Consider the following 23116-nt stretch of genomic DNA (forward strand, 5'->3'; position numbering starts at 1 on the left):
GTTTGTCAACATCCTGGGCCAATAATACCGTTTGGAAAAATAACTGCCATTTGAGTAGTATTACTAGTTGGGCAGATGCTAACAAAATTTTCAAGACTTCTAGGGCTTTTGCTAAATGTGGACTAAAGAAAAACAATCACCATTTTCTGACTGCGCTTTGTCAATGATACGGGATTAGAGGAGGTCAAGCTTCAACAAAAGAGTGAGTTTAATAAAATCCAATCATTCCACTTATGCATATACACCCAAAATAACTGAAAGCAGGGACTCGAACAGATATCTGTACACTCATGTTCATAGCAGCATTACTCACAGTAGCCAAAACACAGAAGCAACCCAAGTGACCACTGACAGATACATGGATAAATAAAATGTGGTACATATAATATTATTCAGCCTTGAAAAGAAAGGAAATTCCGACACATGCTACAACGTGGATGAACCTTGAGAATATTATGCTAAGTAAAATAAGCCAGTCACAAAAAGACAAACACCGTATGAGTCCACTTATATGACATTTCTAGAGTAGTCAAATTCATGGAAACAAAGTAGAATGGTGGTTGCCAGGGACTAAGGGGAGGCGTAAATGTGGATTTATTGTTTAATGAGTACAGTTTCATTTTTGCAAGATGAAAAAGTTCTTGAGAGGGACGGTGGTGATGGTTGTACAACAAAGTGAATGCACTGTACACTCAAAAATGCTTAGAATAGTAAATTTTATGTCATGTATATTTACTACAATTTTGAAAAGAGTGAAGTTCAGCAAAGGAAACCATAAATAAAACTTAAAGAAAACCTATGGACTGGGAGAAAATATTTGCAAACGATGCAACTGACAAAGACTTAATTGCCAAAATATACAAACAGCTCATACAACTCAATAACAAAAAAACAACCCAATCAAAAAATGGGCAGAAGACCTAAACAGACATTCTTCCAAAGACATACGGATGGCAAACAGGCATATGGAAAAGATGCTCAACAACGCTAACTATTAGAGAAATGCAAATCCAAACTACAATGAGGTACCACTCACACCAGTCAGAGTGGCCATCATTAAAAAGCCTACAAATAACAAATGCTGGAGAGGGTGTGGAGAAAAGGGAACCCTCCTACACTGTTGGTGTGAATGTAAATTGGTGCAGCCACTATGGAGAACAGTATGGAGGTTCCTCAAAAAACTAAAGAGTTGCCATATGATCCTGCAATTCCACTCCTGGGCATATATCCGGAAAAGACGAAGATTCTAATTCAAAACGATACATGCATCTAATGTTCATAGCAGCACTATGTACAACAGCCAAGACATGGAAGCAACCTAAGTGTCCATCAACAGATGAATGGATAAAGAAGTTGTACGTATATACAATGGAATATCACTCAGCCATAAAAAAAGAATGAAATAATGTCAGTTGCAGAAACATGGATAGAAATGGAGATTATCATACTAAGTGAGGTAAGCCAGACAGACAAGGACAAATACCATATAATATCACTTATATATGGAATCTAAAATATGGCACAAATAAACTTACCTACGAAAAAGAAACAGACTCACAGACATAGAGAACAGACCTGTGGTTGCCAAGGGGGAGGGGAGGCAGGGGACAGTTGGACTGGGAGTCTGGGATTAATAGATGCAAACTATTATATATAGAACGGATAAAGAAGGTCTTATTGTATAGCACAGGCAACTATATTCAATATCCTGTAACAAACCACGATGGAAAAGAATATGAAAAAGAATATACATAGATAGATAGATAGATAGATAGATAGATAGATAGATAGATATAACTGAATCACTTTGCTGTACACAAGAGACTAACACAACATCATAAATCAACTATACTTCATTTAAAAAAAAAATAGTGAAGTTTGATGACCAACCTCTTTATCTCCCTCATCTAGTTAGAATTAGGAAACAGACATCACCCTTTTTTAAAGAATACTTTTAGAAAAACGCTCCACCTCTGTTTTCCTTGCCACTGTCTCAGAGTATACTTAATGGGCAGAACAAAGTGCTTTTTTTGTTCCTTTGGTATTTGCAATCCAAATTCCCAGAAGTCTATATACACATAATGAAGAATTTTGGCAAGATTTTTTTCTAGCCTTTGTTCCTGAGGGTTTTGTATTTTAACGCCACTACTCGTTCTTTGATAGTATTAATGTCTAAATGGAGTTTTTTAGTTTTGTTTTCCCCTTTCTCAAATATGGCTCCCTCTTTTGGTGCAGATCATCAAAAATAATTTTCTTAAACTGGAACCACCCAGAATTGAACTGACTTCCAAGTCATATAGTTAATTAACTTCTTAGAAGGTACTAGAAATCAAAGCTAGATTATTCCTATTCCAGTACACTTTGCAGTATATGCAGTTAAAAGGGGGGAGAGGGAGGTCAAGTTAAAAGAGTAAGATACGACTATAACGAAATTCCATTCTTAGCTCTGTATTCCAAATTGCACAGGAAATTACCAATTAGGTTTCTAAAATTATCAAAAACTGAACCAGGGGGCTTCCCTGGTGGCGCAGTGGTTGAGAATCTGCCTGCTAATGCAGGGGACACGGGTTCGAGCCCTGGTCTGGGAAGATCCCACATGCCGCGGAGCAACTAAGCCCGTGTACCACAACTACTGAGCCTGCGCTCTAGAGCCTGCGAGCCACAACTACTGAGCCCGTGTGCCACAACTACTGAAACCCACATGCCTAGAGCCCTGCTCTGCAACAAGAGAAGCCACCGCAATGAGAAGCCCGCACACCACAATGAAGAGTAGCCAGCCCCTGCTTGTGGCATCTCGAGAGAAAGCCCACCACAATGAAGAGTAGCCAGCCCCTGCTTGTGGCATCTCGAGAGAAAGCCCACAGCAACAAAGACCCAGCGCAGCCAAAAATAAATAAATAAATTTAAAGATAAATAAATAAATAAAGTAAAAAATAAAGCCTTAAAAGCATTCAGAAAACGTTAAAAAAAATCATTGATAATACCTTACTTGCTTTCCTTCTCCTTGCTTTAAAAAAAAAAAATTTAAGAAACATTTCAATTTAATCTTTAACTAAAAGTAAACAGAAAATAAGAAGTAACATAAATGACTAACAGCCAGGCGCAATGACAATACTGACCACATATAGGAAGAAAGGAAGCAGATGAAAAGTAAAAATCACAAGGAGGAAAACTAGATATGGTTATGGATTGATTCTCTAACCACTGTGGCACAAGAGTTCATGTACACTTTGTTAAGTGTCAACCAATTTTATATTACTGACTGCGAAAAAGAGAAATAAGGTATTACTGCACCAAAATCCATAAGACAAGAATTCAGAAAGGTAAGATCAGCACTCAAAAAATAGTATTTCTATTTGAGGGCATTTGCTGGTTTAATTCTAAAGAAAAAGCTTTGAAACTGAGCTAGCTGTACTTTGAGGCCTGAGTGTGTGGAGAAAGAAGAAAGTCAAAGCCCAGGACCTGCCCAATGAGGGGATTCTGGGAAATCTACCCTACACTTTAAACAAAGAGCACGGGGCTACCCTTTCAGGGTAACAGCCACCTAGGAATACACCAGCCCTCATGAAAACTCAATGGATAGAAATATGGAGATTAGACAAATTTAAAGAGAAAATAAAGAAGTGGAGGTATCAGAAGAAATACAAAAGTGCAAGGAAATTTCAGAACAACCTACTCAGTATTCAGCCCTGGGAAATAAAGACCAGCAATCCAGAAGATAGGGTAAGAGGCAGAGAATATACAGTAAGAAGGTCTAACATATGTTTAAATGGAGTGCAAGAAAGAGAAGACAGAGTGGAAGGCAGAGGCAATATATGAAGAGACAATGGCTGAGAATATTCTAGAACTGATGAAAACCAGCAACCCACAGATTTAAGAAATCCAATAAATTCCAAGCAGAATAAATCAAAATAATCCAACCATTCATAAAAATCTGCATACAGATGTTTATAGCAGCTTTATTCATAACTGCTAAAACTTGGAAGAAACCAAGACATTCTTTAGTAGATGAATGGACAGATAAATAAACTGTGGTACATCCAGACAATGAAATACTATTCAGTGCTTTAAAAAAAAAAATTTTTAAAAAAGAGGTAACAACCCATGAAAAGACACAGAGAAAACTTAAATGAGCATTACTAAGTAAAAGAAGCAGGGACTTCCCTGGTGGTCCAGTGGCTAAGACTCACGCGCCCAACACAGGGGGCCCAGGTTCGATCCCTGGTCAGGGAACTAGATCCCGCATGCTGCAGTGAAGATCCCGCGTGTGGCAATGAAGATCCTGTGTGCTGCAACTAAGACCTGGTGCAGCCAAATAAATAAATAAATATTGGGCTTCCCTGGTGGTGCAGTCGTTGAGAGTCTGCCTGCCAATGCAGGGGACACGGGTTCGAGCCCTGGTCTGGGAAGATCCCACATGCCGCGGAGCAGCTGGGCCTGTGAGCCACAACTACTGAGCCTGCGCGTCTGGAGCTTGTGCTCCGCTACGAGAGAGGCCGCGATAGTGAGAGGCCCATGCACCGCGATGAAGAGTGGCCCCCGCTCGCCACAACTAGAGAAAGCCCTCGCACAGAAGCGAAGACCCAACACAGCCAAAAATAAATAAATTAATTAATTAATTAAAAAAAAAAAAAAAAAAGAAGCCAATCTGAAAAGGCTACATATGGTATGATTCCAACTACAATGACATGCCAGAAAAGACAAAACTATGGAGACGGTAAAAAGATCAGTAGTTGCCTAGGGTTAGGGGAGGGAGGGATGAATAGCTGGAGCACAGAGGATTTTAGGGCAGTAAAACTACTCTGTATGATAGTATAACAAATATATATCATTATACATTTGACCAAACCCATAGAATGTACAACACCAAGCGTGAACCCTAATGTACATTATGGACTTTGGGTGATAATATGTCAATATAGGTTCATCAGTTATAACAAATGTGCAGGGCCAGGAGGTATCTGGGAAATCTCTGTACCTTCCACTCAATTTTGCTGTGAGCCTAAAACTGCTCTAAAAACTAAAATCTATTTCTTTTAAGTGTATTCTCAGCTTCCCCAAAAATATTCAGATGTAAATAAAGCTCAGGAAAATAATAAAGATAAAAAGTAATCCCATCTAGACATATCTCTCATCCCTACATTATAGTGCACAAGATCAAAGACAAAGAGAAAATCTCGAAAATGGGCAAAGAAAAGAGAGATTACCTTCAACAGAATGGCAATGAGACTAAAAATAAAGAGTATAATGGAAGTCAGTGGACAATAGTAAACAATGTACTGAAAGAAAATAACAACCAACTTAGAATTTTAAAACTAGCAAAAATACCACCATTCAAGAATAAAACCAAAAACAGACATTTTAAAGCAGACAAAATGGAGAGACAATCACTGGTAGACCCACACTAGAGAAATTCCAAAGGATATATTTCAGGCAAAAGAAAAAATATTCCAGAGAGAAGGGCAGAGATGTGAAAAGGAATGAATGACAAAGAAAGTGGTAAACACATAGGTGAACATGTAGGTTAGGCAAAATAAACGTAACTATAAAACAGATGCAATAATAATCTGTGGACTCTTAAAAATATATATACAAATGGTGAATACATGACTTTTTTTCATTTACCAAAAGCCATAGAACTGTACAACACGAAGAGTAAATTCTAATGTTAAACTATGGACTTTCATTAATAATAATGTATCAATACCGGTTTATCAATTGTAACAAGTCTACCACACTTACGCAACATGTTAATAATAGGGGAAACTGGAGGGATGGGATGGTAGTATATGACAACTCTCTGTATTAACTGATCAATTTTCTATAAATACAAAACTGCTCTAAAAGCCTACTAGTTAAATATATATACATATACAATTAAATACAGAACAATAGCATGTGAGGTGGGAGAGGAATAATGGAGTTAAATGTTCAAGGCCCTTATATTGACAAAAAGGAGGGCAAAGGTATTGATTTAACATTAATCTTTGATAAATTAAGGATACATATTGTAATTTCTGTGGTAACCAATAAAAGAGCGCATAACTTTCAAACTAGAAGGTGGAAAAATGGAATATTAAAAATAAATAATAATATAACTGACAAAAATTTGAAGGCAGGGGGGAAAACAGTATGAGAATGTTTGTCTCTCATAGCAGATAATTACTCAATAAATAAAAAAAAAATTTCAAAAGAAGGTAAAAGAAGCATAAGAAAGATTTTAAAAGAAACATAAGGAAGATTTAAGCCCAAATATATGTCATTGCTTTAAATGCAAACTTAGACAAGAGTTTGGAGCTAGATTAAAAGAAGAAACATGCCTATATGGGTGACAATTAACTCTATTTTCATCTTCTCAATACTCTTTTCCAATTCAACAAAGATTTATTCAGTGTATACAATGTGCTGAGCACTTGAATAGTCAGAAATAAAGGTTATCACCCACGTTCTCAAGGAGACTAATGGGGAAAACAAATGTGTTATAATAAAAGTAGGTTATCAGGTGCTAATAAGATAATGCAAGTAGATGGTGCAGCTATCTGGAAAAGCTATACAGAAGGGATATCCGGATTATGCTTTGAAAAGTAAACTGGAAGTTCATTTGACAAATAAAAAGGAACGGTAGAGGAGACAGCATAACCCTGTTTACTAACATTACAGGTTAGAAGATCAGTCATGGTTTGAGGCAGCAGCGCCCAGCAGTGGGGGAGTAGACAACGATCCATGAAGTTAAAAAGTTTGGCTAGGGAGTTTTAACTCTATCCAGTAGACAATGTGGAGCCTTTAAAGCAAGGGAGTAAAACAATAATATTGGTATTTTTAGAAATATAACTGGTGGCAGTTTACAAAAAGATGAATGGGATTAGGAGAAACTAGCTATTACAGTTATGAATGAGGAAGGTCTGGATTAAGGCAGTAGCAGTGGGGCAGACAAATACTAGAGAAAGAAGAGAAATGAGTTGATACTTGACTACATGTGAAATGAGGGTAGAATTAAATAAATACTAAAGTACAGATGGTCCCCGACTTATAATTGTTCCACTTAATGATTTTTCAACCTTATGATGGTGCAAAAATGATATACATTCAGTTAAAACCATACTCCACATTTTGAATTGTGATCTTTTCCCAGGCTAGTAATACGTGACACAACACTCTCTCATGACGCTGGGCGGCGGCATCAGCACAGCTCCCAGTGAGCCACGCAGTCACGAGGGTAAAAGAACCAAGACACTTACAACCATTCTGTACCTAGACAATCATTCTGCTCTTCGCTTTCAGTATGGTATTCAATAAATGACATGAGATATTCAATACTTTATTATAAAATACACTTTGTGTTAGATGATTTTGCCCAATAGTAGGTTAATGTAAGTGTTCTGAGCACGTTTAAGGTAGGCTAGGCTACGTTACCGTGTTCGGTAGGTTAGGTATGTTAAATGCATTTTCAACTTCTGATATTTTCAACTTACAATGAGTTTACCAAGACATAACCCCACTGTAAGTCGAGGAAGATCTGTAATGAAAAGGAGAAGGTAACATAAAAGCAAACATAATAATAAATTTATCAACAGTTCCTTAAAACTAACCGGTATAAACATAAACTATTTTTCAACACTTATGCTTACTGACCATCTAACTATGTACTAAATATAAACACCTAAACACACTGTTTAAAATTACTGGCACTGGTATGTGAAATAGCTAACACTAGATATTGATAACTGACACCTTCTAATTGATGCAATTCACTAAATGACAGGAGAAAGGTATTGGCTGGTTAAAGGTCTTTTCAGGAATCAAATGTGATCATTTAAAATGTTCACATATCAGACTCACAAATTTATAAAAGATAGGAAAAGAGATCATTTTTCTTTAAGAAGACATCAATAATCTACTATGTGGTACTACCTATAATTACATGACCTTGCTTCAAGCTCTATAAAGTGAAGGTTCTTACTGTGCCAAAAGAGATAGTCCCACTTTTCATGGCTTCTCATTTTGCTCTTCTTGTCAATACCATCAACACACTGCATAATCCATTTCATTCAATACAACTGAAACCAATGACATTAATCAAAGAAATAAGTGATAGTGGGGAATCCTAAAAAATAACACCTTAAACGTTTTCTTTGAACTTAAAACATATAAATGTTTATTCTGTTGCCAAGCTTTTGATATAGGCCTTTTGAGTTATAGATCCACTGACTATAGTTTCACACTGTCTTACACAAACCACACCCATAATGCATCATCTACAATTTCCAGTTTCAATTTCTTTAAAAGTGAAGCAAGAACTTTAAAGATACTTGCCAAGGATCTAAATGAAGAATTCTTCCAGATTAAAAAAAATTTTTTTTTATAAATTTTTATACTTATCTCCTTATTGACTCATTTTATATTCAGTCCTTCCAAGGCAATTAACTTAGTTTTCACCGAATCGACAATTCTTTCATTTTACAATCATATGTCAATGGTTAACACAATTTTGTATTGAACTATATAATTACAATACAAGTGCAAGTTGTCATAAAGTGACCCTTGGTAAGTCTATAAATCAACTGGTGGGAGCAATGCAGTGGGCATTAGTTAGTATGTCTTATAAAAAGAGAAGGAATGTTTATTAAGACTAGTATCCCTGTTATGAAAGATCTAAATTCACTTATTGCTTTTATTGTACTCAGGACAGTATCTGGCACACAGAAAGTACTGTAAGAGTATTTGTTACTATCTTAGCATTAAAATTCAACTAAGTACAGTTAACAGTGCATGTAAGGGTGGAAATCCACCTACTTTACAGTCTCCAGAATCACAGAGACAAGACTACCTGTATTTAAGTTGTCAAAAGGGGAGAGAGTAGGGAATATAAACTGCATTAAGTCCTCATTGAAAACATATGAATACAAGGTGCAGTCAATTTCACATTACTGGAAGTGGATTATCTAGCACTTAAAGGAAGAGAACTTAAAGAAGGATAGCTCACATGTCAAGTCAACAAGAAATGAAGAAGTAGGTTCATAATCCAATTAATCTATCACCTCAAAAATGCTAAGAGTATGGCTACAGGTCCTCCTAAAAAGTGGCAGCTAGACTAGAGGAAAGTCAGCTATAGCTTAGTGCACATCAGGTTACCTTCCTCTATTATCAACTCACTGATGACAGAAAGCATCAATCTCTTAAACAAAACCACATGGTGCATCCCAAAGCGCAAAACAAATGCCTTTGTTTTACCAATCATTATAAGTTAAATATTATACATAAAATTATATAAAATTAATGCATATAAATGCAATGTACAGGAAAATTTTTAATTTGCCAATAACCTAAATATAAGTAAAGAGCAACTTAAATACTGAAAGTGATAAATGCGGTGGCTTGGCCATTTTCTTTTAGCCTAAGTTTTGTGATGTATATCCAATTTGCAGGTACAAAACACTCAAGGCAACATGACAGAATATCTACAATAACCAGGAAGTTCAAAGACTGCAGCTACTTAAAACACCCTGTCCACTAGGAAAGAATCCACAGTGGCACTGACTTTCTTCCTTCTATGGACATCAAAAAGTACTGAAAATGTTATGAATAGTTAGCAGAAACTCAAGAGACAGCCCATGAGGCTGCACCAGTCCCGCTAGATGGCACTATCACAGGAAAGTCACTCTGCTCTCCCATTTGGAGCAAGGGCTGAAAGTGCTCATGATCTCTGCAAAAATGAAAGCTGTCATCAACACAGTGACATCCTCATTGAGAAATTATGACCCATAATGAGGAATTTCAAGCTAGAAGGAGGAGTTTATCCAAAAGCACCTTTTCTCCCAGTACTGTGGCCACCTCCCCACTCCTGTTTCAAATCAGTGGTCTGAGAGATACAATGTCTTGCAGGCAAAAGTCCTGCAAAATGGAGATTTTCTTTTTCCTCTTCCTAACTCCACAAAACACAGGATAATTTACTTGCCTTTTTTTTTTTTTTCTTCCCAAGTTTCTTTGCTATGGGTAAAAATACTCTCCTGCTAGTCCATGAATAACAAATTTATTTTAATCAATATACTTACCATGATTGGAAACTTCAAAAATAACATACAATTAATGGCATAAAAGCTTTTGGATATAAAGGAACTTCTTTCTATGTATCAAAGGGAGAACTTCCTATTAAACAGATAAAGTTTTCTGACACCTTAGTTACATGATTTTAGGTCGGGCCTGGGCAGCAAAATTCACAATGTTACTCATTCCCATAACTTACGCTCTACCCCATGGAAAGTATGCTTGGATACAGCTACCATGAACCTAAAAACAGAAGGAAAGAAAAGCATCCTAACAAGGAAGCCCAATGAGTTTAAACCGTATACAATTTGAATACAAACTCACTTTTACTCAGTAGGTGACCATATGAACAGACAGATTTGGATAGGAGCCTTTTGCTGAATTCCCCAGTTAAAAGACACAACAAAGGTTATTATTAGGTAATCAATTGAATCAGAAATCAATTTAATACTCAAATATACTGCTCACTTACAGTTGAAGCTACTTCACCTAGATCAGAGAATTTACATTTACACACGTAACTTTAATATACAGTAACAGTCAGGAGTATAGCTGCTCCAAAGTGCCACAAAAGTCAGTTACTTAATTAAAGAAGCCAAGAAACCAAGAATTACAAAATGTGTGACAAATCCTGTGTTCCCGTAGCACCTCACCACAGCTCTAATACAGCTCTCATCACAGCATCAGCTCTGTCTATAGCGCTTGCCCTCTCCACACTGCGGGGGGGCCTGGAAGCACTGTACTGAGGCGTCATCCCTAACACCCTGCACAATGCCTAGTATGCAGCAGGTCCTCATTGGCTGTTGAATGAACAAAAACTATCAGGCTATTCCAGCTCACCAAAATTATGAGACTCCTCAAAGCAGCCAGTTTTTCCAACTAAACCCTGACAAACACCTCCTCCTTTAAGAAGCTACTGGGGCTTCCCTGGTGGCACAGTGGTTAAGAACCCGCTTGCTAATGCAGGGGACATGGGTTCGAGCCCTGGTTCGGGAAGATCCCACATGCCACGGAGCAACTAAGCCCATGCGCCACAACTACTGAGTTTGCTCTCTAGAGCCCACGAGCCACAACTACTGAACCCAAGTGCCATAACTACTGCAGCCCGCACGCCTAGAGCCCGTGCTCTGCAACAAGAGAAGCCACTGCAATGCGAAGCCCGCGCACCACGATGAAGAGTTACCCTCGCTTGCGGCAACTAGAGAAAGCCCGCGTGCAGCAACAAAGACCCAACACAGCCTAAATAAATAAATAAATAAAAATTAAGAAGCTACTGACCAAAGCATGAGACTAAGATCTAAGTCACCATGAGAAATAAGATTTCTTGAAAAGCACAGGAAGGAATGTATCACATGAAGTCAAAGATCAAAAATTCTCGAGTCTCAAGCCCAAGGAAGCAACATCTTGGATTGGTGAAGATTTTAAATAAAACATCACAAATATATTTCATATATTGTATTAAAATCATAAATCTGTTTTACATTTTGTACTAAAGCCATCCTATGAGAGTAGAGGGGTGAGGTAGCAGGTATATAAGAATGCATAGGAAGCCATAACACTGCTTAACTTAACACCCGCTCATTAATGAGGCCTGATCTTATTTTATGCTCCTGGAACAAAATAAAGAATGAACAAGAAGGAAAAACAGAAGGAGAGAAAAAGCAGTCTGGGGGTACAACCAGGAGGAATCTGCTGAACTGCAGATTTGGAGAACTGACAGACTTAGCAGAGGCAGATTTTTCAAAACTCTACATACATATAACTATCCAGAAAGTCCAGCGTAATGAAGCTATGCCAATACCTTTTCATTAACAGTTTTTTCTGAGTGGCTGAGCTTTGACAAAATGTGGCATAGAATCTATATACACATCCTGTTAATATCCTTGCAACAGACCCATGGGAAACCTCTCCCATATTAGAGGGTAAAAAGAAGTATATCCTCCCATAGAAAGTACCTTCAAGCATACTGTTAAATGACTGGAACAACTGGTAGGACTTAAAAGTTCATTGGAATCGTAAGCCAAATCGTCTCCCCTTCAGTGTATCTGTATGATCCACCCAAATTGCTCTTAGTTTTTAAATGTGTTTACATTAGACTCTAAGCAGTGTTTGTTATCATCATTTTACTCACCTTACTAACACCAACTCCAGTAAACCTGGCCTCTAATAATTCCTGCCGTCGGGGGTCCAGGCTATGCAATTCTTCCATCATTTCTACTGAAAAAGAAAAAGTACCTGTGAGACCATAAAAGCTAAAACATGAGGAACCGATTTTTAAATATAACAAAACTCAGAGTAATTATTTCACCGAATGGTCACGTACAGGTAAACCTCAAATAAATATGGCATACAAGTAATAAACTACAATGTGCTGCATCAAACAGTAATACATTTAAAATTATAAAGTGGCTCAAAAGTCCTCTTCTGAGCAGTGGTTGAGAATCCGCCTGCCAATACAGGGGACACGGGTTCGAGCCCTGGTCCGTGAAGATCCCACATGCCGCGGAGCAACTAAGCCCGTGCGCCACAACTACTGAGCCTGCACTCTAGAGCCCGCGAGCCACAACTACTGAGCCTGTGTGCCACAACTACTGAAGCCCGCGCGCCCAGAGGCCGTGCTCCGCAACAAGATGAGCCACCGCAGTCAGTAACCCCCCGCTCACCACAACTAGAGAAAGCCCACACGCAGCAACGAAGACCCAATGCAGCCAAAAAAAAAAAAAAAAATACAGCATGAATCAGAAGCTACTAATAACTTAAAATAATGCTATTATATGCCTCCTTGCTCTGAGGAGCAGATAGTAGCTCATGAAAAAAGGAATTACTTCAAATTTAATAGAGAACCCATGGTAAAACCATCAACCGGCATTCACTCAGGAAATTAGTATAGCTCCATAACCATCCCTTTACAAAATCTTTCTCTGCCACTCCCTGGAGCAGTAGGTTTCTCTAGACATCTGCTTTTAGCACTCCTTCCAAGCAGGGAGGGGCAGGAGGACACCATTTTTAAACTCCTTCCACGACCAATTAATGCACAGGCTACTCTCAGCAAATACCTCCATCGTTTGCAAGAGATCAACTCTTGCAGAACCCATTGGAAACCTCCCCAATATTAGAAGTAGAAGAGGTGCATATACCATTACATAGAACCCCTCTGAACATATTATTAAATAGTTATTGGAATGATTGGCATGATTTAAAAGTTCACTGAAAACATGAATGAACCATGCTCCTCTGCAATCTAACACCTCCACAATTTCCAGTAACAACCCCTACAAAGTCCTCCAGTTTCATTTCCCTTCCTGGATTGAGAGCCTGGGGCAAAGGGGAATGAAAGGGTGGCAAATTAAAGTTTCACCCACACAGGCAAGAGCAGGTTACAGAGGGAATTAGGAAATTCTCGGAAGGGTACAAAGGCATCTTAAAAAAGAAAAAGGAAAGAAAAAAAGAAGAAGAAAAGAGATTGAGAGAGTGTTTCCCTAAGTGGCCTTCCTCGCGTCTCGCCCTGCCCTAATCGAGGCCGGAATGGCAGAGGTTGCAACCTCCCTTCAAGACCCAGGGTCTCTCGGCACGTTTCCTAAACCTCCATCCTCAGGCCCGGCCCGGAAAATGACGCCCCAGCGGTTATTCCATTTAATGTCAACTCATGTTAAGGAAAGATCCACTCTGTTCCATTCCAGCAGGGCCTTAGACTGGGATCCTCCCTGTAGCCCACAGCCAGGAAGCAGGACCGATGGGGCCTGGTCCCGGCGCCCCTCGCCTCCCGCCGGCTCCAAACTTTCCCCAACTCCAGGCCCACCTGTCACGGAGGGAGGGCGGGCCAGCTCTCGGGGGCGCCCGGGAAGCTGCCGGGGCCTCCAGCTGCCCGGGCGCCCCCCTCTCCCCGCCGGCCGCCGGCCCCACTCCCAGGCCGGGGCCGCCTGGGCCTCCCCCATCTTCGGCCCGGCCCCTCAGCGACCCGCAGCCCTCGGAAAGCCCCTCCCGCCTCAGAGCCGAGGAGCTGCGGCCCGGCGCCGGCCCCTGTGTGGGCCCGGGCCGCAGCCTCCTCAGCCGAGGGGGTCGCCCGGACGGTTAATGCCTCAGGCCCGGCGCCCTCCCCCGCTCGGGGCTCAGCCTCTCACCTGCCGCCGCCGCTGCCGCCGCTCCACGCTCCTCCCGGGAGGGGCCCCGACCCGACCCGGCTGAGGACCGCTCTGCTCTCCCCCTGGGCAGGCCCGGGGCGGAGCCGGGGCCTCTCCTGAGCACCGCAACCCCCCGCCCGGGCAGCCGCCGCCGGCGCCGGGCTCCACGAAAGAGCGGGCGGGGGAGGGGGGCCTCGGAGGCCGCAGATCCCCGGGCTCGCGTACAGAGCCAGGCGCCCGACGCGGGCCCGGGCCCGGGCGGCCGCGGGGGGCGCGGGACCGGTCTCCTGGCGCCGGACAAAGGCCAAGGGAGGCACAGAAGGGCCCAGGCCCGGCCGGGAGGTGGGGGCCCACTCGGCTAGGGGCCACTCGGGTGCGGCGTGGAGGGCGGGGGGGTCGGAACCGCTGGTGCCCAGGACCCGCCTCCGGCCCCTTAATCCGGATCGGTTCGGTCCGGATTAGTAGTGATCGGTGTAAACACACTAGTGAAACCGCGTGTTTCCTCGCGAGATTTGCACGGCTGGGAGGCAGGGGGGGGTCCAATGGGGATGGGGGAAGAGCCGACAGTGGGGGAGGAGGGGGAGGGGACGAGGAAGGTGGGGGGGTCCCCGCTGCCCCGGCGCCCCGCCTCCTCCAATCAGCGGCCGGGCTGGCGGGCAGGGGTTAACCAGGGGACCCCGCGCCGGCTGAGGAGGCCGCCGCCTTGCCGGGCGGCTGAGGGAGGGCGGGCGGACGGGCGGCGCCGGCGGACCGGCAGCGACGCGAGGAGAGGTCGGACAGGTCCGGAGCTCCGGAGCCCCCACTGCCGCCTCCGTAAAATCGGCCCTCGCCCCGCGGGACCGGCCCCAGCCGAGGAGGTTGGGCCGGCGCCGTGGGTCGCGGACCGGAGCTAGAGGGGCCTCGCCACCGGGACCGGGCGCTTCCCCGATCCGCCTCGTCGAACCCCGCGCCAGCCTAATCCCTGGTCTCCACGAGTTTGGGTGAGAAGTGGGGTTGCTCTGCCCAGGATGGATTTTAGAGGAAGAAAGCCCGTGAGCCGGCGAACCCCGCCCGAACTTCCCCGGAGACGCCCAGTTAGTGAGTTGGCTGTGCCCACCCGTGTTGGCTGGCTCCCACGCCCCGCCACTCTCCAAACTCACCCTCCCACTCCCCAAATCCAAGCCGCCTTGGAAAGCGGACAGCGCTTCACCTCCACGTACCTGGTTGGCAGGACGTCTCCAGGGACAAGAGGTCCTCTGGGATCAAGGCTGAGTCCCCACCCCCACCAGGATGCTGCCCCAAAGGGACTCTCTCGGTGCCCCCGGGGGGAGGTTCCATTTCAACCTTTGATTAAAAACAAGGCCCTCCTGGGTACTTAAGGGGCTCGGAGGGTAAGGGCAAGAACGGAGAAAACAGGCCTGCCCCTCAGTGTCTGCTGAGGAATGGGAAATGTGAAAGGGTGCAGTAGCTCCCGCAGCTAGGAGGGCTTCCTGCACAGAAAAAGCCTCCCATTTTGATCACCCAGCACCGGAGAAAAAATCACATTCTCCACGGACTTCTATGAGCCAGGACACTGACTTCAACGCAAATACCCAACTTTTTATTTTCCTTTGATGCCGCCTTGATCAGATGTCTGAAGATGACTTAAGGACTACAGGCAAATCACTTGGGAAAAATTCAGATAATGAACAAGAGCCTTGAACTTTTCCAGGGGCTAGGCAAGTACTTCAAGTGGCGTTTCTGCCTTTCTTTCTTCCTTATTCTTAATTCATCCTGTATTAATGGAACACAGACCTGCTGGAAGGGCAAAGGATGGCAGTTTACTTTTTGTTAGTTGCCCAGCCTTCCAAAGCCTTGGACAAATTCAAGCACTGTGGAAAAACTCCATTCAACCAAGAGTCACCTTGCTTCGAACACAGCCAGGTTGGGCCCTGTGCACACACGTATTTCCAAAGATAACAATGTCTGAAGGGGAGGGGGAGAGCAAGTTCCAGGCAGAGGAGGGTAGGAAAAAGGGCAAGGTGAAGGACTATCAAGAGAGCAGGAGAACCAAGAGTACCTTCCCCTACAACTCGAAAAGCAAGTGAGGCAAGCTCTGTCATTTTAGCGAATGATCAAAAAAGTAACTCCTTAAAATGACACTGGAATGTCTCAAATGAGAAGAGTTTAAAAGGAAGAACACCAGACAGAGTTGGAGCTGAGTTCCAGCCAGCTCTTTCACAGAGAAGCTGCATGGACCAGTTACCTAACCTTTCAAGTTTCGCCAACCTCATCTGTGAAGGAGTTTGGACTAGAGGATAATAAGATAATAATAAGGCTATGATTCCATTTTTTGAGCTAATTTTTTTTTTTTTGGCCACACCATGCGGCATGGGAGATCTTAGTTCCCCCGACCAGTTCCCGACCACGGGATCAAACCCGTTCCCCCTGCATTGGGAGCACGGAGTCTTAACCACTGGACCACTTGGGGAAGTCCCTGAGGTAATTATTTTTTAAAAAATAAAAGTAGTTACTGAAATACAGGAAAAGATGAGATTTTTAGTTTCACCTTGCCTAATGCGTTTTCCTCTGCATGTCAAAGAACTTACACTGCCATAGGTCTGTTCACAGCCCCACTCCACATTTAACACTCATCCCAACAGGAATTGCTCATAGGAATTTAATGAATTTGCTTACCACAAAAATGAGGTGCTTCTGTTTATAAGCATCATATAAATGAAAATATCAAATATCAACAGTAAGGAAAAAGAACAATAGGTGGATAATTTCAAAATAAGCTCTGTTGTTGTCAGATGGTTCTCACAATGTGATTTAACCTTGGGTTCATGAACCAACTTGTTTAAAGTGTGTTTACTGGGACTTCCCTGGCAGTTCAGTGGTTAAGACTGCTTCCAATGCAGGGGGCTCGGGTTCGATCCCTGGTCGGGGAACTAAGATCCCACATGCCCCGTGGCCAGAAATAAATTTATTAATTGTGTTTGCTCACAGGGCAACTTTGTGAGACTCAACTTGTCATAGACTGGCAAATGGTGACACTCCCCATGCAAAGGCCCAATTCCCATCAGCTTCAGAAGGCTCAAACATGGATTCATCTAGATGTGCACGTTGATCATCTGGTCCTTCCTGCCTTCAGTGTGTGACAAGTCCTCCAGGTTCATGTTCATAGTCACAGAGAGGACCAGGGCGCTGGTGTTCCCCAAGCTGTGCTCTGCACATCTCGATAGGTTAAATGCTTTAAAGGGAGTAGATGTACATTGGATCTCGGGAAACTCTAGGTTAAAGTTAAGTGGAATCCTTTATTTCAGTACTACTTAGAGCCTAAAAGGTAGGCATATGACAATCTCCAGTGGGGGGATCAGGGTATTCAGTGGTTTCCTATTTGATGTTTGGAACCACCACCCTGGTTTTTTGCTGGCTGGTTGGTGGTTTCAGGTACTCATGGGAGAGGTGTTTTGAGAAAGACACTGGGGAAAACTAAAGTAGTTCTAGCACTCTTTTGCTCTTTCACCTGTACCACACTAATGAATGTCCAGCATCTTCTTAAATGTTTCATAATGTCCACCATCTGGCATATATTACTGAGCAGGGGACCTTACGTGCACCTTTTCTAGAAGGGGCCTGCAGTGTGGTGGCTAAGAGGACAAATTTCCTAGTCAAGGGCCCTGGTTTTCATCTTGGCCCTGCCTCTTACCAGCTGTGTGGCCTTAGGCAAGATATTTAACTTCTCTAAGCCTCAGTTTCTTTATCCATCAAATGGTGTTAAAAACCTCACAGGACTGTTGAAGGATGAAATGAGATAATGTGTATGCCTGACTGAGTAATCCCTAAATAAATGGTCCCCAAACCACATTTCTACCAAGGATGTAGACATTTGTCATTAGATTGGTTAGCAGCACACAGTTTAACTTCGGAAACCAGGCTGCCAATGTACTGAGTTGTTTGTGGGGCTGTTTTCTTCATAACAGAAAAAGGACTTGATGTCCCTTTAAAGAAAGCATTACAAAAAAAAAAAACAGCATTACATTTTATTTGGGTGGGGGTAAGTAGAGAAGAATGTAAAAGTCATCTGGTCTGTTTATGTTCTTCCCCCATCCTGGAGAATTTAGGGTTTCTAATGGTGAGAAGAAATAACAAATTTTGTGAAGGCAATATTTCCACTATAAATTCTGGTAGGCAGGGCAATGTAGAACGTCAGGGCACTGGTGGTTGGAAAGAACTAGGTCCTAACCCCGTCTCTTCACCTGTCAGGTTCCTCATCTGAAAACTGTGGCCAGCACACCTAATCCCATGAGTGGCTTTAATTAAAGTTGAAATAGTGATAGGAAATGCCTTGTAACTGCGCCTGACATACAGTAGGCATTTGGTCAGTGTTATTACCTCCCTTCTCCCCATTCCTAACAAAGTGGAAAAGCATCTGGTTGCCATGAAAGTGCACTATAGATGAAAGAAATTCAGATCTCAGCCTGCCTAAGATTCTCTGCCAATCTCTCCCCTATCTCTATGTTTTTCATACCCTCCTTTTGCCCAGCTTGCTTCAGAAAGCCTTCCTGAGCAAGTCTCCTTGACACAGTTTACTTTCTTTATCGTCATGCGTTCTTCCCCACAGCCCAGTGATGCTGGAACAATATTCTTATTCTCCTGGAGAGTACCTCCCTTCTTTAATGTCCTCTTTCAACTCCCTCCCCAAATGTTACTTTTTAATACTTGTCTTCCCTGAATTGTGTGTTCCTTCTTCCCAGCAGCTGAAATGTAAAATAGACAAGTAGAGGAGCAAAGAGAATAAATGCCCCTGAAAAGTAACAAGCCCCCTCCCCTGAGCTTTTGAATCTTCCATTTTGGTCTTTCTCAGAAAACATCAAGATAGGGAACAACTGCAAACACACTGCATTTGTGGAAGCTGGCAAAGTGTATTTTATAAATCTTAGTTCTTCCATTGACCTTTCATATTAGGCTTAAGTAATCAACCTTCAGACACAGTGACACAGCTCATGAGGGAAAGGGGGCTCAAGCCCACAGAGAAGAAAGAAGGGGATCATTCGGCTAGTGGCCTTGGGCATGGTCAGCCCAGAAAGGCAAGTCAGAAGATGGACGTTGTATAGCCTCTGAGTTAAGAATGAGTTTTATTTTTAATGGCTGAAAGAAAATCAAAAGAAGAATAGCATTTTGTGACATGAAAATTACATAAACTAATTTTGGTGTCCATTAATAAAGTTTCATTAGAACACAGCCACACTAATTCCTTTATATACAGTCTGTGGCTGATTTTGCGCTACAAATGGCAGAATTGAGTAGTTGTGACAGGCAGGCAAAGCCTAAAATGTTTACTATCTGGTCCTTTACAGAAAAAGTTAGTCAACCCCTGCTCTAGGCCAGGGCTTCGCAAATTGGACCAAGCATACGTATCCCTTGGGCATCTTGCCAAAATGCATCTGGGATAGGGCCTGAGAGTCTGCATTTCTGACAGCCCCAGGTAATGCTGTTGCTGCGGGTCTGCAGCCCACACTGGATTTCAAGGCTCTGAAGGCTTGTCTGTTACATTAGTGAATGATCTATATGAATGCTTTGTAAGTACAGTGAGCAAATCTTTAAAAATATGAAAAATTGGAGTGTAACCCATGATAATAACCTCAATAGAATCTTCCACATTTCATTCCACTGTTCTGGCATCATGTGACAGCCTGAATAGCCGTGGAAATGGATTTGCCAGCCACCTTGCTGAGGCCAAAGGGATGGCAGCCCCAGCCCTCTTGTGATGTGGTGCTTCCTTTTATTGGCCCTAAACGTACCAGTCCAAATACAGAAGGGCCTTCTGTGTCCTGGTATTGCAGAATTTGGAAAGGAGATCTGAGTTCACCTTATGCAAAATACTCGACTCTTCCAACTGCAGGCAAGTAGTCCTCTCCCAGCTCTTTCTTCAGTGAGCGGTGCTTCTCAGGGTGACAAACCCTTGCAGAAGCAGCTTGGATTCAAATCCCAGCCCTTCTACATACATGTTCTGAGACCCAAGGACACATGACTTCTGGAGCCTCAATTTCCTTATCCGTGCAGTGGAGATAATGTATGTAAAGCACCTGGCTTACTGCCGGATTCCTGCCAGGTGCTTCCAACCTGAAAGCATCATAAAACTTACATCCAAAACCTGCTCCTCCCCCTACCTAACTCATGTTAGAAAATGTCATTTCCATTCTTTCATTACTTATGTCAAAAACCCTGGAATCATCCTCTCTTACACCCTTATCCCCAGCACCTCCACTCCAGGCTCACTGGCCTCAGGGCCTTTGCACCTACTATCCCTCTACCTGGAACACTTTCACCAGACACTTAGCAGGTGTGGCCACATGTTACTGCATTGCACGGAATGTGTCCTATCTTGCGTATGTGTGATAATGATACGGAGCTGTCAAGTGGCTGCCTTTCCATGATAGAGTGAGAAGAACCTCCAGGCCGTTTCAAGAGACAACCATGCTAGGCTTTTGAGTAGAAATAAGTGAGGAGGGCAGTTTGAAAAGAAAGACCATTTCATCACAAGAAAAACAATTTTTTGGGCTTCCTTGGTGGCGCAGTGGTTAAGAATCTGCCTGCCAATGCAGGGGACACGGGTTTCGAGCCCTGGTCCCGGAAGATCCCACATGCCGCGGAGCAACTAAGCCCATGCGCCACAACTACTGAGCCTGTGCTCTAGAGCCCGTGAGCCACAACTACTGAGCCCACGTGCCACAACTACTGAGCCCGTGCACCTAGAGCCCGTGCTCCGCAACAAGAGAAGCCACCGCGGTGAGAAGCCCGCGCACTGCAACGAAGAGGAGCCCCCACTCGCCGCAACTAGATAAAGCCCACTCGCCGCAACTAGATAAAGCCCGCGCGCAGCAACAAAGACCCAATGCAGCCAAAATTAAATAAATAAAATAAATTTTTAAAAAAGAAAAACAGTTTTTTTCTACTTCTTTAATTTTGTATCTATATGCGATGGTGGCTGTTCACTAAACTTATTGTGACAATCATTTCATGATGTACGTAAGTCATTATGCTGTACACCTTAAACCTATACAGTGCTGTAGGTCAGTTATATCTCAATAAAACTGGAAGAAAAAAACAAAACAAAAACAAATAAAAAGAGCAAATCCCAAAACCAATTCCTTGCTCTCAGGTGCATGCCAGTGAGAGAAACAGACAAAAAACACAAAACTATATGTCAGAGGTGCTGAGTGTCATGGAGAAATAGAAAGCAGGGTACGAGGATAGAGTGCTAGACCCCAGTGGTGGCAGGGAAGCTACTTTATATAGGGAGGTAGGTCAGGGACAGCTGTTCTCTGATAATGTGACGTCTGAAACGAAGATGCAAACCTTGTCACCGTCTGGGGGAAGAGCCTTCCAGGCAGAGAGAACAGTGAGTGAAAATGGCCTGGGGCCAGAACTGGCGTGTTTGCAGCAGGATGACTTGTCAGGCAAAACTGCAGCGTCTCTCTGGGCCTTCTGGGCCTTGCGCGACAGGGTGAGGAGATGCCTGCTGCTGAGCCGGGCACAGGTGTAGGCCACAATTTCACCAAGGTTTCGACATAATAGGGTGCTTTATGCTGCAGTGAGATTCAGTGTCTTGAGCCTGCGTTTAATGCCTGATCCCAAAGGGCAGGGATTATAACAAAAAGCATTTACTGAGCATTTATGGGGCAGGCACTGGAGTGAGAGCATGTTCATTATCACCTTTAATCCTTTCAACCTTGAGGGAGGCCCACCATACAGAGGAGGAGGAGAAAGTGGAGAGGAGGTGAGGGAGTTCTCTGAAAGGCGGTCTGGCTCCAGGACCGGTGCCCTCTGCCCCGCCATGCAGGGTTAGGCTGGGGCCAGGGCGCGCAGTGCTCAATCCTGCCCCTCCTGGCTGACTCCAGGTTCCACCTGCTCCTTTAGTTTGCTTCAGTTAACACTAACTTTCCGTCACCTCCTTCTGTCTTCTGGCTTCATTACCCCGTATTTATTGTGTTTCACAGCTTTCCTCCCTGGCCATTAGTTTCCGCCTCCTCTGAAGGTGTGGATGTGGGCAGCTGGTTAGTCACTTAGGAAAGACTCTTATCAAACTCACCGTCAGGGCTTCCCTGGTGGCGCAGTGGTTGAGAATCTGCCTGCCAATGCAGGGGACACGGGTTCAAGCCCTGGTCTGGGAGGATCCCACATGCCACGGAGCAACTAGGCCCGTGAGCCACAACTACTGAGCCTGCGCGTCTGGAGCCTGTGCCCCGCAACAAGAGAGGCCGCGATAGTGAGAGGCCCGCGCACCGCGATGAAGAGTGGCCCCCGCTTGCTGCAACTAGAGAAAGCCCTCGCACAGAGATGAAGACCCAGAGCAGCCAAAAATAAATAAATTAATTAATTTTAAAAAAACCCAAAAAAACAAACCTCACCGTCACACAGGATCTGGTTCTCAGGTCTTCGGGTCTTCCTGGCCCCAGAGTTAATCCAATTTGGGAAGAACCTCATCAAAATGCTGAGAATGGTACACAACCCTGTGTGCCAACTCGTTCACAACCCTGGATGCCAACTCGTTCATTTCAAAAGGGGAATGTTACTGCCAAGCGGCAACATTTGACCCACAGACGCTGATCCCAGGATAGCTGCTCGGAAGGCTCCTCGGTGAGCAAGGGCAAGGGGATGGCCTTAATGGCGCCACCGCGCACAGCTGTGTTCAGCTGCCGTTCCCAATTCCTCGAAATAGTGCCCTGTCTGCTAGAGGGACAGGACGCTGGGTCTGTCCCGCTCATGAAATTACACCAGAGCCCTGCTTTTTAGACTCCCCTCTCTTGGACTCTCCTCTTCTGAAACCACAATGTATATATAGGCTTACATTTTCTTGGAAATTTGGATAACCCATTTTTAGCCAAAGCTGCTGCTTTGTAGGTAGTTGATCTCCTCCATCCCCGTGGAGTCTTCCAAGTTTTGTTCTCTGGTTTTGCAGGTATCTTGGTGAGGCCTCATGTTTG

General features: G+C 43.5%; 1 protein-coding gene across 9 annotated transcripts in view; it reads right to left on the reverse strand.

Annotated features, from left to right (window-relative positions):
• The window catches only part of TLK2 (tousled like kinase 2), a 104972-nt gene extending 90310 nt beyond the window's left edge, over nt 1-14662 (reverse strand). For 4 of the 9 annotated variants that reach the window (XM_082373824.1, XM_082373820.1, XM_082373819.1 and 1 more), the window contains exons 1-2: nt 13844-13994; nt 12176-12261 (exon numbers count right to left, since the gene is read on the reverse strand). In XM_082373824.1, coding sequence (XP_082229950.1) covers nt 12176-12261; nt 13844-13979 — 222 coding nt within the window. In that variant the 5' untranslated portion in view covers nt 13980-13994. Of the gene's footprint in view, nt 1-7472; nt 7517-7960; nt 8058-12175; nt 12262-13843; nt 13995-14165 lie in introns of those variants that run through there. The other 5 variants (XM_082373821.1, XM_082373817.1, XM_082373818.1 and 2 more) reach the window with 4 other exon arrangements.
• Between the last annotated feature and the right edge of the window lie 8454 nt (nt 14663-23116).

The sequence above is a fragment of the Balaenoptera borealis genome (genome assembly GCF_965194805.1).
Source record: "Balaenoptera borealis genome assembly, chromosome: 20".
Taxonomy (NCBI): domain Eukaryota; kingdom Metazoa; phylum Chordata; class Mammalia; order Artiodactyla; family Balaenopteridae; genus Balaenoptera; species Balaenoptera borealis.